The 13,678-nt window shown below is 39.8% G+C and overlaps 1 protein-coding gene across 1 annotated transcript in view; it reads right to left on the reverse strand.

Moving 5' to 3' along the window:
• Nucleotides 1-13,678, reverse strand: part of AATF (apoptosis antagonizing transcription factor) — a 100,936-nt gene that overhangs the window by 59,483 nt on the left and 27,775 nt on the right. Inside the window, exons 5-6 of the mRNA XM_041000283.1 lie at nucleotides 3,176-3,290; nucleotides 52-247 (exon numbers count right to left, since the gene is read on the reverse strand). Of these exons, the coding sequence (XP_040856217.1) occupies nucleotides 52-247; nucleotides 3,176-3,290 (311 nt within the window). The remainder of the gene's footprint in view (nucleotides 1-51; nucleotides 248-3,175; nucleotides 3,291-13,678) is intronic.

The raw sequence follows: 13,678 nt of genomic DNA on the forward strand, positions 1-13,678 counted from the left end.
GGTTGCTACCTACCTTATGTGGGCGCATGCCCACACACACACACAACTTGCCTTCCCAAGTTTTCCAGAAGCCAACTTGGTCTTATCATGCCATTTCTGAAGTGTGCGGTTCCTGTAGACAGTGAAATCGGCAAAGCGCTTTGCCATGAAGCTGGGATAGTCATCCATCTGCAGCTTCCTCTTCCGTGGGGCCCTTCTCTGTTTCTTCTCTTCTACCACCTCTTCATCTTCACTAGAAATCTCCTCACTGGAAAATCAGTAAGAACATGAGCTCCGTATCAACGAACATTATGCAAACAAAGAACAGGGCTCCACAAAGGAAAATACTGAAGTCTTTCCTATTCTAAGTTTTTACAACTAAGATTTATTTATTTGCTTTTTTTTTAAAGATTTATTTTTATTATTATTTTTTTATTGGAAAGGCGGATATACAGAGAGGAGAGACAGAGAGGAAGATCTTCCATCCGATGATTCACTCCCCAAGTGAGCACAACGGCCGATGCTATGCCGATCCGAAGCCAGGAGCCTCTTCGGGTCTCCCACGCGGGTGCAGGGTCCCAAAGCTTGGGCCGTCCTCGACTGCTTTTCCCGGGCCACAGGCAGGGAGCTGGAAGGGAAGTGGGGCTTCTGGGATAGAACCGGCGCCCATATGGGATCCCGGGCGTGCAAGGCGAGGACCTTAACCACTTGCGTCACCGCGCCGGGCCCTATTTATTTGTTTTAAAGTCAGAGAGAGGCAGGCAGAGATCTTCCACCTGCTGGCTCACACCCCAGATGCTCCTAATGAGCATTCAAATACACTCTACTAGAATGGCTTTTTTATTTGGGTGGAAAGAATGTGCTTAAGGTGAAACACTTATGTGTCTTTTCAAATAAATATCAAATTGCTCCATTAGGGATGGGAACAGCATAGTGGTATATAAGTTAATCTTTTCCTTGTGACACTGGCATCCCATATGGGCTCTGGTTTGTGTCTGAGCTGCTCCGCTTTCTTTATTTTTTTTTTCTTTATGTTTTTTTTTTTTAAGATTTATTTTTATTATTTTTTTATTGGAAAGGCGGATATACAGAGAGGAGAGACAGAGAGGAAGATCTTCCGTCCGATGATTCACTCCCTAAGTGAGCCGCAACGGCCGATACTATGCCGATCCGAAGCCAGGAGCCTCTTCCAGGTCTCCCACGTGGGTGCAGGATCCCAAAGCCGTGGGCTGTCCTCGACTGCTTTCCCGGGCCACAGGCAGGGAGCTGGAAGGGAAGCAGAGCCACCAGGATAGAACCGGCGCCCATATGGGATCCTGGGCGTGCAAGGCAAGGACCTTAACCACTGTGCCACCGCGCCGGGCCCACTGCTCCGCTTTCAATCCAGCTCCCTGCTTATGTACAGCCTAGGAAGGCAGCAGAAGACAGCCCGAGTGCTTGGTCCCCGACACCCATGTGGAAAACCCAGAAGCAGCTTTTGGTTCCTGGTTTCAAACAGGCTCAGCTTCAGTCCCATGGCCATTTAGGGAGTGAACCAGCTCTTGAAAAGACCTCTCTCTGTCTCTCTTTATCTCTCTGTAAAATCTGCCTTTTAAGTAAAAATAAATAATTCTTTTCAAAAATATTTTGAGGTTCCAATGTGTGGTATAATATATTAAGACACCACTTGCAATGCCAGCATCCCCATAAAGAAACTAGTTGGTTCCAGCTGTTCTACTTCTGATCCATCTCCCTGCCAATGAGCCTTGGAAAAGCAACATAAGATTGCCCAACTGTGAACACGCCAGGCTCCCAAATGGGTGCCGCTTCTAATCCTGGCAGTCCCACTTCCAATCCAGATCCCTGCTTGTGGCCTGGAAAAGCAGTTGAGGACAGCCTTGGGACCCTGCACCCGCATGAAAGACCTGGAGGAGGATCCTGGCTCCTGGATTCAGATCAGCACAGCTCTAGCCATTGCGCCGCTTGAGGAGTGAATCAGCAGACGGAAAATTTTTCTCTGTCTCTCCTCCTCTATGTATATCTGACTATGCAATAAGTAAATCTTTTTAAAAAATGTTTATGAGGTAAGGAAATTATAAAAATAAATGAAGCTGCAAAATCACTGCTAGAAAAATCTATGAATCACAACTGTACTATCATGAACAGATCTTTAAAAATTAAACACACTGGGCTGGTGCTGTGGCAAAACAAACTAGACCTCACCTGCATTCCTTACGGGCACCAGAACAAGTCCAGGCTGCTCCACTTCCAACTCAGATCCCTGCTAATTTGCCTTGAAAAGCAGTGGAAGATGGCCCAAGTGCTTGGGCCCTGGCACCCACAGGGCAGACCCAGAAGAATCTCCTGACCAGCCCAGCTCCAGCCACTGAGGCCCTTCAGGGAGGGAACCAGCAGAGGGAAGACATCCCTCTCTTGCTTTCTGCATCTGTAACCCTGCCTTTCAAATAAAAATAAACATTTGAAAAAAACATTTAACACATAACCATATTTCTATGAATTCAATCCTCAAATCAAAATGCCTCTCTGTAACTCAGGAAAGGAGAGTCGCACTGTACCCCCTTTTCTTTTTAGTTGCTATCCTCCCAGGGACCCACAAGGTAGACCTGCAGAGAACATTACTGGATTAAATCAGAAAACTCAAAATTGGGCAGGCGTTCGGCACAGCAGAGTAGATGCTGCTTGCAATACCCAAGCCCACGTGCCCAGGTTCAAGCTCTGATTCCATGTCAGACCCCAGCTCCCTGCTAAGGCACTCTGGGGGGCAGCAGGCAATGGTCATGTATTTGGAACTCCCTGGTTTCTGGCTTCAACCTGGCCCAGCTATGTCCATGGTGGGCATTCAGGGAGTGACCCCTCAGTCGGTGGATGATCACTCAGTCTTCCTGTCTCTCTCTCTGCATTCCAAAAATACAATACAATACAATAAAAACTCAAAAAGAAGGCCACAGGACTGGCCCTAAATTGTACAATCGGCCATCTGTTTCTGCCAATTCCATATCTATGAGCACCATATTTACATAATTCAACCAACTTAAGACCGAAAAAAACATGCACAGAACATATGCAGTCTTTTTTCCTAACAATATTTCCTAACAAATGGAACAACTATTTATATAAGTTGGTTTTACTTCATAAATGATGGAAAACAACCAGATAAAGAGAAAATAAATAACTCCACAGCTCCATGTCCTCTCACCTTTCTGCTTCAGGTTTAGTCCCATCTACGAGGTACCTAGTGTCAGGGTACTGACAGAGCAACTCCTCCTGAAGATCCACCAATGACCTCAACAATGCTTTAAGGGCCTTGTGACCTGAGAAATAAAGCAGAGCAGAAAAGACCATTTTTTGATTACCTACAATTCTCCCAAGTATATGATGCCTCTAACTCCTGATTCTTGAGCAGTTCTGGCTGGTGACGGTGAATACAAGGGACTAAGAACCCTCTAAAATACCGGATTTCCCAGTAGAATAACAGTATTCATTTCATAGGACTGTTGTCAAGTACCAGCAAGATAATACACATAAGGAGCTTAGAAAAGTATTTACAAGTAAGTCTAGCACATTATCAGTTCTTCAATTTATTAAGTTTCACCAGTTCCCTCCTTGCCTACCTTCATGACCATTCAATTGTTCCTCTGGAGTTAGATCCTTGAGCATCACCACTGTATCAACTCCTTCAACAATCCCTCCTCTTTTAAAGAACACTCCTTTAGCCCGGGATCTACACCGCCTCTCCCCCTCCCCCCGGAGAGCTCATCTGCATCCAGTTTAAGCGGCCACCTCCTTCACTCAATCTCACAACACATACCCATATGGAAAGTTCTTGTTCACACACAAAAACCTAAACTAATGGCTTTCTTTTCATAGTAGTGAACTGCCTTTTAAAAAATCTGTGCACCAAGAACATGTTGCCATCTAGTTCTCGCAGCCAACAGCATGGATCTGTCACGCAGCTGGTTGGGTTTAGGTTTACAGTCTATGGCTAAGAACTCCTGGAATAAAAACTGGACCCCCAAGAACTGAATCCCTACTTTCTGCAGCAGAACAATCCCACTAAACAGGCTAAAAAATCCTACTAACTAGACACTAAGTATCACCATTTATGTGCTGAGAGCTCTCAGACTTCTCTCCTATAATCAAGCCTTCACATTTCCAGCTACAACTGCCAGAAAAAGCATTCCATGGAAGGTCATACCTTCAAATACATGTCACGTAAGAAACAAAGCTTTTTTTCTTCCTAATATTTCTCCCTTGTCTGAATTTTCTTCTCTGTTGAATGTATTGTTATAGATCACGGACTTCGGCTGCATTTTTTCTATATGTTTAGTTGGCTGATAAATCCTGTACTTTCCATTCTTATCATCTCTGCTAATGGTAATCTCTGGCCATGCTTCTAACTTTTCTTCCACATAATCAAAATCTTACAAACACCCCTACTTTCATTCAATTATCCCTATATTCATTTTTTTATTTTATTCTCCACACTAACTTCAACTTTGATTACATGACTTTGATAAGTCTTAGTCTCTCTTTTCTGCTTGTTTCTACCTAGTACAGCATGAGCAGCCTTCTCACTATTGTGCATTCCAATGCCATCTCATTAACAGGACATCAATACATGAGTTAGAAAAGCTCTCCAAATACCTTACACAGTAACATCCTATTTCAATCTAAGGCTAGAAATTAACCTGCCTGAGAAAGCCTTCTTCAACTGGACAGAAGAAACTTGACCCAATGATAACCTGCAATATAACACCATATAACTATAACTTGCTTGAAATAAGACCCTTGGGCTCAGTCCAGAGACATAGTGGCTAAAGTCCTTGCACGTGCCACAATCTCATATGAATGCCAGTTCATATCCCGGTTGCTCCACTTCCCACCCAGTTCCCTGCTTGTAGCCTGGGAAAGCAATAGAGGATGGCCCAAAGCCTTGGGATTGGAACCTTGCACCCATGCAGGAGACCAGGAAGAAGCTTCTGGCTCCTGGCTTCAGATCAGCTCAACTCCAGCCTTTGTGGCTCCTTGGGGAGTGAACCAGTGGATGAAAGATCTTTCTGCCTCTCCTTCTCTCTGTATATCTGACTTTCCAATAAATATAAATAAATACTTCCTGCTAAAGACCTGGGAAAGAAGGGGGGAAGAGGTGGAGGAATGGTCCTGGTATTCAGGCTCTTAAACCCACAAGGGAGACATGGAGGAAGCTCCTGGTGCTGAGCTTCATTATGGCCCAGCTCTGGCCGCTCAAACTCTTTGGGGAGTGGAAAGGAAGATCTCTCTCTCTGTCTCTCCCTCTTCTCAGTAACTCTTTCAAGTAAAATAAATAAATCTTTAAAAAAAACAAAAATCTTCCACCAGGTAAATATAAAGATACTTATGAAGAAGAAAATCGCAATACAGATTTATTCTGTCAGCTTTGGGGAAATGAATTAAATATAACCCAGGTGAAAAGTAAATAAGAAAGAGACAATTTAAAGGCAAGAATATGCTATGTGTACATGTAGAACAATGCAAAATTATGTAAATATACAGGACATTTTCAAAGAAAGGAGAGCAAAGATTACAAATGATAACTGCCAATACTCTCATCACAGCCATCCGAGAAAAGAGCGAAGAACTGTTCACACATCTCCTCTAGCAGCTGAAGTCCAGAAAGTGTCTGTTATAGCAAAAGCCTTAATAAGAAATGAAACAGACACTAGTACTTGGAAGAGGGCCCATGAAAATACAGAAATCTCATTTCATCCAAATTCTTTAAAAATATGAACCGTTTTTACCTTCTCCTCCAGAAATGACATCTTAAGAATAGTAATACCACACGTTAATTTGCATCTGCAGAGCAGTTTTTAATATTCCCCAGATCAAATATGGAAAATATTTGACCTTGTAAAAAAAAGTCAATTGGGGAAAAGAAAAAATACTGTATAATTCCACTTATATGAAGTATCTTAATAGTCATTCTATATCTATACAGAGACACAAAATAGAATAGCAATTTCCAGGGGGTGGGGAGAAGAGTAGAGATGTCATGATTGCAGGTGTCCAACTTTGAGACAATGGAAAAAATCTGATATGGACAGTAGAGACAGTTGCATAATAATCTGAACATACTCATGCCAACAAACTACAGACTTAAAATTATTAAAAGGGCAAGTTTTTGCTATGTTATATATATTTTACTATTACTGAAAAACTTTAAAAAAAATCCCCAGACCATGATATAATAATTCTATCATCTCAATTCATCTCAGTAGAGACAAAAATCATAATTCTTTAAACTGAACCTATTCAAAAGGAACAGGAAAAAACAATGGAATATTCATTCAGCCTTAAAATGGAAGGAAACTGACATTCATGCTACAACACAGATGAACCCTGAGGATATTATACTAAGTTGAATAAGCCAGTCACAAAGCGACAAGCACCGCAGGATTCCACGCACATAAGTACCTGCAGAAGTCACACCCACATATGGGGACAGGAAGTAGAATGTGAACCAGGGGCTAGAGGAGGGGAAGAGAGGAAGGTATGGCATCAATTCTGCAAGATGAAACTTTTGGAGACTGGCTGCACAACAATATGAATATGCTTAACACCACTGAACTGCAACCATAGAAAGAATTAAAACAGTGACTTATGTGCCTTTTTTTCACAATGAAAAACTTAAAAGGACAGAAAAAGCAAAATATCTGTCCCTTACTTCCTCTAGGCACATACATTCATGAACTGAAATATGAAATAAAAATTGATGCAAGGAAGAAGTTAAAAAACAGTCTGTAATGTTTACAGCTTCCTGCCCCTAAAAAGCAAGTGATAATTTGACTCACACAGCATAACCAAGAATTGTCAAAACATCCAATAAATGACCGTAACTTTCAAGAGCCACTTTCAAGTAGCCACGAGTCTTTTTATTTAGGTCAGTTTTTAAAAACCTACTGCTCATATATTAGACAGCGTATCAATCCAACAAGAAAGCAGAGAACCAGTACCAGTAAATCAAAGTGTGCCTTTCTGTTAATACTCTCTCATACACCCTTTCACCCACTCAGAAAGTAACCCTGAAGTACTTAAGCTCCATTCTGGGATAGCACCATCAAGCATCAAAGTGTCAAGAGACCTACCAGAAATGAAATCTGCAATTCTGTGCTTCTAATCACCAAAGAGGAAAAAAAGAAAAAAAGAAAGGGGGGTTAGGGGGACAGCAATATTTAGCAAAGTAGATGTCACCAATGGCCCAACAGACAAGTCAACTTCCTCTGAAGAGACTTAAGAGGACAGAATCCATTCTTACTTCTTGATGATGCTGGGTCACAGTTCATTCTGGATGCTTTGTAATCCAGAAGAGATGCAGGGCAGTCCTGTGGTGGAGGTGAAGACCTCCTTAGAGCCAAGCACCAACTCCATGGCAAATCCTTCCCAGCCAAGATAAAAAACCAGTAAAAACAAAATATCTCTATTATTTATATAGGACTGGATCCAAGTTGTTCAACCCTGTGAATAGTAAATGGAATGGAATAAACAGTTTCTAACTCATCTTGGATCTCTTTCCTGTTATAGAAGAGTTGAAAGTTAAGAAAAGTAGTAAAGATGCACATACTTTCTTCTCTAGCCTTTTCGGCATGTGGCCACAAAGCAAATGAGATTGTCAAGGGCATATATGTTTATATTGCCCTACACGGTTCATTTCCAGAGGCCTTTCCCTTACAAAGAGATTAAGAAGGACACGTGCCTCTTGATATTACCCCCACTCACCCCAAGCATCTGATCGGCTGCAGGGATAATCTTGAATACAGAATAAATGGAAAAAGTACTTTCCTGAGGGTCAGGAGCCCCACATTCTACCTGACACCATCACTACTAAGTCGTGTTATGCTGAGTGGACCAGTGTAATCTCTTGAGTCTCTCATCTATAGAATGTAGGTAATTCTTTGCCTACTGATCTCATAGAAATAAGGAAAGAAATAACGTGTTATCATTTATTAATGTATTTTGTAATTTTGTTAAAAAGTTGCAGAAGGGAAGACATATTACTATCCTAACCACTGTCATCTTTCACATGAACTAAATCCTTCACACTCCGCTTGAAACATATAGCAGTGAGCCTGACCTGGTATTCAGAGATTCCTGTATTAGGTATTCATTTACATGCTACACATCTGCAAGCATTCTGTATATAAAATGTCACCAATCTAAAAACCATTTTCATCTAACAGCTTTATATTTTTCCTTGATTCATCCAGGCTGCTTGACATAAACAAAACTGTAGTCAGAAGAATAAGTTTGGACATGGCACACTGTTCATTAGTTAGATTACACACCACTAAATAAAATTTCCGGCTACAGGATGAAGGTGGAACAGGAAGAATGAATGTATAAAGTAAAACAAATCTAATCATATCAGTTTAAAACATCTATACAGCTATTTTAAATAAATATGCAAACATACAATTATTTATGTACAAGTACACATAAACTCCCACACTCCTATTAACAGAGATAAATACAATGAATTGGAATTTGCAGATTACAAGAGTATTTTTTTTCTCCTTCTAAAGTACTCTAGAACTAGAGCTAAACTATAGGTCAAAATGACATGCACTATATTGGTCTGAGAACAATACTTTTCATTCAAATTCACACAGGCCTGCCACTTGCACTAGTCACCCCCAGCAATTAATCCCCCAAGAAAGACGTTTGATTAAATCTTTTCAAGCAAATCCTTTGCTTTGCTTTTGTTAGTTCACTTCTTGTCAACATCTATTAAAATATGCCTTTAATTCTCCCACAATCTTAAAAAACACCGATTCCACTGTCTTCAACTTTAATCAACTGTATGGCCGGCATTTTTCATTTCATAATAATGTGCTGCTTGGAATTCAAGAGGCAGGCTCAGCATCAATCATCTGGTAAGAATTTTTCCACTGCAATAAATATGCAAATGAGGAGAGCCAGTCAGTCGTATTTCAGGCCCGACTTGCTAGTGTTTTAAAAAAGACACAAATTTATTAATTGCCGGTGGCCAGAGGAATCCTATTACTTTGGGCATTGATTACAAAGCTGTGTGAGTGATTATTGTGCAACTCGCAGGCTACCCAGGCATGAGGAAAAATTATTAAAGCAAGGCAGAGATTATCAACTCAGAATAACAATAAGCCTTAACATTTAGGCCCTAACTTCTTCAACAAAGAATTACGTGAAGGCTCCACTGTATCATAATTCCGAATTCTGTCAGTATTACTATTTGCACTTGTTCTATATTCCTGAAGCAGAATGGTACTTCCCATGAGAAGAGGAATGTAGGTTACAAATTCCTCAACAACAACCATTCGGACAAGCTGCCATGATTCCCAATGTGTGTCCAACCAGAAGTCTTACATGTCAGTACAAGTATACCCAGTCAAGTGTGTGCACATACACATCCTAGATTTAGATAAATGGGAATACTATCACAAAGACCTTGGCTTTAATTGGAATAGTGTAAGAAGTTCTGTTTCGAAGAGCTAGTTAGTTCTATGGGCCAAAAGTAGAACTATTCTAAAAGTAATAAATAAATAAATAATAACCACAAGAATCATTTTCCAAAGCAGAGCACAGGGACTTAGGATTTTATAATCCCAAATGCTCAGCCAAGACAGAACCCTAGGGGTGCCATAGGAGAAGGCATGCCATCTACACAGGGGGAGAAAATGTGGGGGAAACAGAAGGGTAGGCCAATTCTGAACGCAAAGTGTTTTTGCAAGGAACATTCAACCTAAGATACATTAAATGAGAAAGAGAACTCAGTGGATAAAACTTATTTTTTACTCTTAAGAGAATGATGTGGGGAATTGGAGTAAGTGGAAGTTGAAATAAGGGCAAGATGAAGGGACATATGATAAAATATACATCAGGTGAAACCCTCACAGAAAAGAAACAACAACAAAAAATCCTTAACATCTGACATTACTGCCGTGCTAAGTAACATGAAAAATAGTGCGCATTTGAGTTCTGTGGAGGGACAGCCCGCATAAGCTGTAATTTCTGCCCAGGCATGAATTTATAAGGAAAGGGAAAAACGGCAGAATTTTTAGGTTTCCCTGAATACTCTCTCAAATATCTTGATGAAGTGTGCCAATAAATTCTTAAAAAGCCCTACAGGACACAGCAATCTGGCTGATCAATGTGCTTTCTGAAATTCACCCCAGTTACCGTCACAATTCCTGCACAACTTCCATTGCAACGGAGCACTTTTCCCAAAAAGGGAAACTTATTTTCCTCTTTAAAGAAAAACAGCATTGGTACTGGGAGTGTGAGAAGGGAAATCTCCAAGCCTTTGGAACTGTATCGTAAAAAGTTTTTTAATTATATAATAATAAGAAGAAAGAAAAAGGGCAAATGCCCAAAATATGAGATACTTATAACCCAAGCTTATTCACAAGTAATGTTTAAACCAATGGTGGTGAACCAGGGAGAAAAACAATACTGGGTTTTGTTTTTGTTTCTCTCTTTTTTATTTTATTTTTTGATACACTTTTGAACTGTTTGAATATTTTATAAGTATCTATTTTTATCATTTAAAATTTTACTCAAACTTAAACTATGAAGTAAGAAAACTTTTTAAAACTAAAATGAATCCCACTTGACTTGTCAATTCCTGCTCCAGTTGCTTCACTGACAGTACTGGTCCCTGCTCATGACCTGGGAAAAGTAGAAGATGCCCAAGAACCCGCGTAGGAGACCTAGAATAAACCAGAGCTTCAGCCTTCCATCAGCTCAGCCCTCAGCCCTCGCTGCTGCAGACACCTGGGGAGGGAACCAGAGGACTGCAGATCCCCAATCCTCGTCGTCCCTTCTGCCTGTTCTCTCTGTGTAACTCTGAATTTCAAACATATTTTTTTTTCAAACAAGTAACTTCTAATAAATAAAAATAAAACTAGAGCCACAACCTACAAAATTCTCAGTCATTTCACTTAAAGTCTGGCTCTTGTGTAGTATATAATATTTAAGGAAGCAAACTCTGAGGTGGTAAAACTGTACCTAAATAAATGCTCAAGTTATTTTATCCTTTAAGACTTACTTTTTTTTTTTTTAATTGGAAAGGCAGATACAGAGAAGGAAGGAGAGACAAAGATCTTCTGTCCACTGGTTCACTCCCCCAAGTGGCCACAATGGCGAGAGCAGAGCTGATTTGAAGCCAGAAGCCAGAAGCTTCTTCTGGGTCTCCCAAACAGATGCAGGGTCCCAAAGCTTTGAGCCGTCCTCTCCTGCTTTCTCACAACCAGAAGCAGGGAGCTGGGAGGGAAATGGAGTAGCTAGTAACTTTTCTTATGCATACCATAAAACTTGCTGATAAAGGCTTGGTAATTATCACCACTTATATACAATAGCTGAGGAACACAAAGCAACAGATTTTTTCTCACTGTGTTTTTCATATTGGGGAAGACTAAAGGTTATTTACTCATCAACTCAAAACCCTTTTTATTCATTCACATAAAAACAATTCAGTTTAGAGCCAGCATTGTGGTACAGAAAGTTAAGGTGTCACCTGCAATACCAACACACAATATCCGAGTCCAGCCACTCTGTTTCTGATCCAGCTTCTTACTAACAAACCTGGGAGGCTGCAAATAGTGAGCCAAGCAACCAGCTCCCTACTATCCTTGCGTGTGAGGGCAGCATTTAGAATTCCTGGCTCGTGGCAGTGGCCTGGCCTAGCCCCAGCTGTGGCTAGTATCTAGGGAGTAAAACAGTGGAATTCAGAGCAGCATCTCTCTTTGTATCAGTCTTTAGAATTTAAAAAAAAAAAAATTCTGAAAATGCCAATGTTATTTTATGCTTTAAGTTGCAGTTTGTCTGTATCTACATCTAACTACAAGTTTCCTCCCTGCCTATACTACTCACCGTGGTACGACTGGTATCATCAAATGCAAGACTCTATAATGCTGAATACACCATTGTTTGATAGATTCTATATTGCTGAATGTATAGTTTCAAAAACTTCATAGAGACACTCATTATAAAAAACCAAGCATAGGTTTCAAAATTAATTTACATCAGAATTTCATATCAAAATTAATTTACTTAAAAAAAATTATCCACTCATTTGAAAGGCAGTTAGCAGAGAGACAGGTCAGAGAGAAACGGAGCTGGGTCCCTCCACTATGTGGGAGATAAGGATTGAGATGCTGACTGCTCTGACTTAGGCAGTAATACAGCAGATGGAGCTGTGGGTGTCTGTGCGACTCTGCTTCTCAAATAGATAAATAGACCCTTTAACTTATTTTGGTGAATTTTCACTCCATGCATTCAAGTACATCTCAAAAAGTGTGTGAAAATGTATACTATGAGAAATTATGCACGGATCTCCAAATATTTTTGCATCAAAATAAATAGCTTTTAATTACATTTTTTGTAAAATTTTTGAAGCCCTTTTGATGTGCTTGTGTGTGTGGAAAGTATTACTGAACAACTGAAGAAAATGACTTATCGGTATCCCCTTTGCCATGTACTTCTTATATGTACATTTCAAATCTTCAAAGAATTAGCTGTACATTTAGTATCAGTATTTTATTCCCACAACCCCTTCAAGGAGGAAGAAAGCAGACCAGCGATTAAGACTGCAGTTATCAGTAAAGACCCACTATGTGCAAGACACTAGTCCAAAAAATTTTTTTATAAGAATTAAATCATTTAATTCCACACAAAATAATCCTCTTGAGGGAAATACTTTTATTAATCATATTAAAAATGAAGAAAATTAAACAGTACAACAAGTTTTAAAGATGTCTCGGTTTTTATTTGCTAGATCAACGTCCCCTTGGTAAGTCAAAATTACCTAGGGGGAACAAAGAAGCGTGGAATTCAATTACAATTATATAAAAAGGAAAATTTGTCTCTGCAAAAGCACCACGTAAGACCAGAAAGGCTCTGCTAAAATGTCACATGCAAACATGTCCACATATAACAAAAACTAAGTGGAGAAACTAGAGGAGGCCCAGACCGTGCAGATGGAAAGCAGGTGCAGCAGAACGAGATAAAAGAATATCTGCTTAATGTGAAAAGAAGAAAAAGGTGACAATAGGACTAACAGCCTCCAAAATTCAAACGGTCAAACACATCAGAAGATATATGCCATCACTAAAAAAAAAAAAAAAAACCTCCTAAAGACATAAAAGCTTAAAACAATCTGATAGTTTTCTGAAAATGCTTCATGTCGGCAGAAAAATCTGTGAGGGGCCCTCTACAAACAACTGCTAAGGGTTCAATTAGCGTAACGCATGCAGGACGCAGGCTGCCAGAACGCATCAAAGTTTCACATATGCTTATCTTCCGACCCTACTCTTCCACTCCTAGAAAGTAATCCTAATGAAACACAGCAAAGAGGTAGGCACAAAAATGTTACTTTCAGCATTTTTCAAAATAGGTAAAAACCGCAAATATTTTAGGTGCCCATTTATGAGGAGTTGCTTATGTTATTTTAGACAGATTAACTCTTTGTGCAGCTGCTTAAAAAAACATAAGTATACATGGAACTTGGTTTGAATAAACCAAATAGTAACATCTTTTTAGAATAAATGAGATAATCTAATAAGTGAAGTGAATATATTATATATCAGGACTTATTAATGTATTTAGGTAAGATGATAGTGCTACATTAAAAATAGCCTCCTCTTTAGAATTATAAGCAGAAATATATTTAAAGGCAAAGTCATATGCTTAC

The sequence above is a fragment of the Ochotona curzoniae genome, unplaced genomic scaffold (assembly GCF_017591425.1).
Source record: "Ochotona curzoniae isolate NIBS_2020 unplaced genomic scaffold, NIBS_Ocur_1.0 scaffold_2453, whole genome shotgun sequence".
NCBI lineage: Eukaryota > Metazoa > Chordata > Mammalia > Lagomorpha > Ochotonidae > Ochotona > Ochotona curzoniae.